The 4,208-nt window shown below is 56.4% G+C and overlaps 1 protein-coding gene across 1 annotated transcript; it reads left to right on the top strand.

The window, feature by feature from the left end:
• The first annotated feature begins 364 nt into the window (after nt 1-364).
• On the top strand, nt 365-1,111 carry LOC116490633 (homeobox protein Hox-D1-like). Its single transcript, XM_032190014.1, has 2 exons — nt 365-722; nt 867-1,111. Exons 1-2 carry the CDS (start codon nt 365-367, stop codon nt 1,109-1,111), a joined length of 603 nt encoding a protein of 200 aa, XP_032045905.1.
• The last annotated feature ends 3,097 nt before the right edge of the window (nt 1,112-4,208 follow it).

Below are 4,208 nucleotides of genomic sequence, written 5' to 3'. Positions count from 1 at the left end.
GTCTCCCCTCCAAATCCCGGCTCTGCAGTGAGCGGCGGCTCCGCCGACCCGGCCGGTCCCGGGGGGTCCCGTCAGAGCTGGGGCCGGGGGCGCTGCCAGCCGGTTCCCGGCCCTGTGTCCCCTCCCCCATCACCCCCTGTCGCTGCCCCTTGGCCCGCAGGGTCAGGCCGGGCCCGTGACGGGAGCGGGCGGCCGGCAGCGGGCAAGGGAGCCGGCGGTGCCCGGGACCCCCGGTGCGGGCTGCCCCCGGCGGGCTCCCATTGGCCGCGGGGCGGGACGTGCCGCCCGCTCCGGCCCTATATCAGGGCAATATTGCCCCGGCGGGGCGCGGGGCAGGTGTCGGAGCGGCGCTGCCCGCGCAGGCATGGACCTGGGGTACCTCTCCATCGGGCTGTGCCGCGGGGTCCCGGTGCCCCCCTGCCCGCGACGGGGACCCGGATCCTTCTCCCCGCCGGGCATCGCGTCCCCCCCCCCCCCGCCGCCTGCCTGCGCGGGGTGCGCGGCGGTCCCGTGCCCCGGCTACGAGCGGCCCCGCGGAGCTGGGACACCGGGAGAGCGCTGCAGGGACCCACCGCGCCCCGACGACTCCGGGACCCGCCGCCCGACCCCTCCGGAGTTCGGCCGCCCCCGGCCCCGTCCCGGTTCCCCGACCCCCGGGGCGGCCCCGGCGGCGCCCCGCACCTTCGAGTGGATGCGAGTGAAGCGGAGCCCGTCCGGGAGAAGTGAGTGGGGCCGCAGGGCGCGGGAGGGGGCCGCTCCCATCCCTGCTCCCCTCTGCCCCTCTCCTGCCCCGACCCTCACCCCCCAGTCCCGCTCCCTTCCCCCGCCCCCGCCCCGCTGAAGCGCGGTGTTTTTCGGCGTTGCAGGCGGCGCGGCGCCTCCCGCCTGCCCCCTGCGCACCAGCTTCAGCACCCGGCAGCTCACGGAGCTGGAGAAGGAGTTTCACTTCAGCCGCTACCTGTCGCGGGCCCGCCGCCTCGAGGTGGCCCGCTCGCTGCGCCTCCGCGACGCCCAGGTGAAGGTCTGGTTCCAGAACCGCCGCATGAAGCAGAAGAAGCAGGAGAGGGAGGCGCTGGCAGCCCCCCGGGCAGCCCCGGGGAGCCCCCCCTGAGCCCCGCCTGGGCGTCGGGGCTGCGGCCGGCTCCTCTGTCAGGGCCGGCCCCGCTTTCGCTGCCGCTTACCTGCGGCGGTGTCGCGGAGCATCGGCAGGGAAAGTTGCTGCCGGCCCCAAGCGCCGCTGCTCGGCTCCGTCTTGAAGCCCCCGGCCGGGCCCAGCCAGCAGCCGTCGGGGAGCGGTGGGGAGCACCGGGGGCCCCGAGCTGCTGCCCTCTCCTACGTTTATCTGGTGGGAAGGGAGCTGCGCGGGGCGGCGGCACGGCGGGTGGGCGCGCACGGCTTCGGGCAGCGCTCCTGCAGGAGCCGGGGGAGCCTCGACGGGGCAGGGCAGAGCGCGGAGGGCTTCCCCTCAAGGCGACGGGAGGGATGCGCGCCGGTACCAAGCGTGGCGCGGAGCCCCCTTAGGACAAGCGCCCTTATCTCCGTCCCCGGGGCCACAGTGGCGGGGCCCAGCCGGTGCCCTCCCACGGCTCTCCTCCGGGCACCTCTGGGGTGGGGGGACAGGGACGGGACGGGACGGGACGGAAGGGCGCAGGGCCTCCTGCAGCTCCCCGGTCCCGGCTCCCGGCCGCCCGCCTCCCCCGGGCTCTCTTGTTGTGTACGGGTGAAAAACTGCACCGCGTTAAATCCGTATGCAAAACGGATTAAAGCGCAGAAGGAGCCTGGGGATTCCTGTGTCTTTCTCTCGGAGTAGCGGTTCAGAAAGTGACAGCCATTGGTTGCTCCACAGAAGCGCAAAAGTCACCAGGGATTCCCGCTTCCCCGGATTTCACCTCTCCCAGAGGTAAAGCAGCGGTATCCAAGAGGACAGAGCAGCCGACCCCAAACACTTCTCCAGCACCTGGACGGTGGCTGGGCAAGCATCGTGGCAGCGCACAGAGGGACGTCTCTGGATCCACAGGACAAAACAATTTTGGACGACTCTCCCTCTGCTTTGGACTTCATCTGGCTGTGGGACTTCGGGGTGAAGAACAAGTCGCGGGGAGAGGGATCCTGGGGGTCCAGAGCGTGGGGTCCCCAGCTGGGAGCCAGCCCCAGCCTCCCACAGCTGCGGGGCCTCGTGTTGTGCTTGCACACCGTGTCCCCACTGTACTTGGAAAGTACAATAAAGCTGGCGGCTGTGCATGCATGCAGAGACTTTTTGGTTTTGTACACAGGGTCACGGCTCCTTCCAAGTAGCTGATGCACTTCACAGGTTACCACGGAAAAATTCCCAAGGCAGAGCTGCTCGTACGAAACCCGCAGCAACCGAAAGAAATGGGGTGCAGTTCCTTATTGCAGCAGTGACACCAAACGACCTTTTATACGGCAGGATGATCATTCATTTAAAAAAAATAGGAACTAATATTTCTGCCAGCTTTTTTTTTTTTTTTTTTTTTTTTTTTGATAAGAAACTACTCGAAGCAAAACAGAGTAAGATGTAGTAAAATTCATGGAAATTCATGTCAATAACGTTTGTTTGTTTGTTTGTTTTTTTCAATCTGATCGTTAAAAGCAAGTCAACTCCAAGCCAACTATTTTCAGCTGCTTTTAAGGTACATTTTACACCAAGTCTACTGTTAATAGTCTGTTTCTAAACAAAAAATGCTCCCATATATGCAGCCAGAATAAGCTTATATGCTTATAAGCTGTCTTCTCAGAGCGCATGGTTCACATGCAAACTTCAGAAGACAGCTGTGTTTTCAGTTGCCTCCAAATTCGTCACATGCCCATGGGGCTGCTGGTTTGTCAGCCTTTTATTTTCTTAATGGTTTTGACATTTGTGCTAGTCAACTTCAGGCCAGAGGAAAGTTTTCCACACTGGTGGCATGCTCCTGCACTATCAAACTGGAAAGAAAGATTCTCATTGATTTCGGTGGTTCTTGACCAGGCCGTTAGACCACACTAAGTCTTTTACAAAGAATGTTTTCAGGCCATATATTTTCCCGACTAAAGAAATACACGTGCCAGCATCGTAGCAGTGCACAGTTCTGTATCAGTCAAAATGACACAGCCTGAATATATAGAGATTTACTTGCAAATTAAGATGAAACCTTACAACTCTTTTATGTCTGTCTGAATAAATTTGCTGGTATGAACACAAACGTATTCTGTTTAAAAAACTGGTACTTAGTATTAAGTGTAATTTCTGCTCACACAACAGGGACAGTTTAATGGCATCTCTCTTCCTCACAACCAGTTTTTACTGTGTAAGATATTACTCCTTTGCACTGTTCTGTCAGCAAGATACCCAGAGGAAGGAGATAATGCAAGTCATGTGCCAATTCCTGAATAATTAAATAAAAATGCCTCCGATATACATGGGTGCACACATGAGACAAATAAATGATAGATAAGGTCTAAGATTCACTCATTTAATATCCCAAGAGTTGTCTCTCACACATGTTCGGTTTGATGCCTAACAGTTGGAAGCAGGTTTTAGGTTATGCAGATAGAGGTAAGAGCATGGGCTGTAATTCTCACTAGAGTTAGAACAAAATCCTCCAGACTTGCCTCAGTAAATACCCAGCACCATATAATTTATCACAAACTATACAAATATTATTTTCTGGCCTTATTTTCCCCCAAACATCATTAGAAACCACAAAAAGACCATTCTATTTCTGTCTTATATTAATTTTTGCCTACTGACTATTGCTCAAAGAGCCACAGGCTACCAAGGGGATATGAACAATATAATTTTGTTTATGTGTTCCCATTTTGCTTGAAACAGAATAGAAAGGAAGAACAAAAATATATGGAAGGCTTCCAAAGAGAAAGAAAATAAAAAAGTTGTTAAGTTACTGTTCATAAGCAGTATATGTGAGTGTATAGATTTGATATCCTTTGGCTGGGTAAGTGATAACAGAACATCACACATCTTTGAAAGCTGAGCTCAGGCAAGAAGCCAGGCTGGCTTTGGTATCTGGCTGCCCAAGAAGAACAGAAAAAGTATGTGGTCACGTGCCAACACAGCACAGGGAACACTTTGCTGAGGGTCAGACCAACTACTCTGGTTTATGGTATCAGCTGCATATACAAGTTTATTTTGAGCATCAAAGAACACAACAGTAAGCCAGAAAACAAAAAAATATGCAACCCAATCACCACAT

Source organism: Aythya fuligula, chromosome 6, assembly GCF_009819795.1.
Source record: "Aythya fuligula isolate bAytFul2 chromosome 6, bAytFul2.pri, whole genome shotgun sequence".
NCBI lineage: Eukaryota > Metazoa > Chordata > Aves > Anseriformes > Anatidae > Aythya > Aythya fuligula.
Note: the sequence above shows the minus strand (reverse complement) of the source record. Positions and strands in the feature narration are given on the sequence as shown.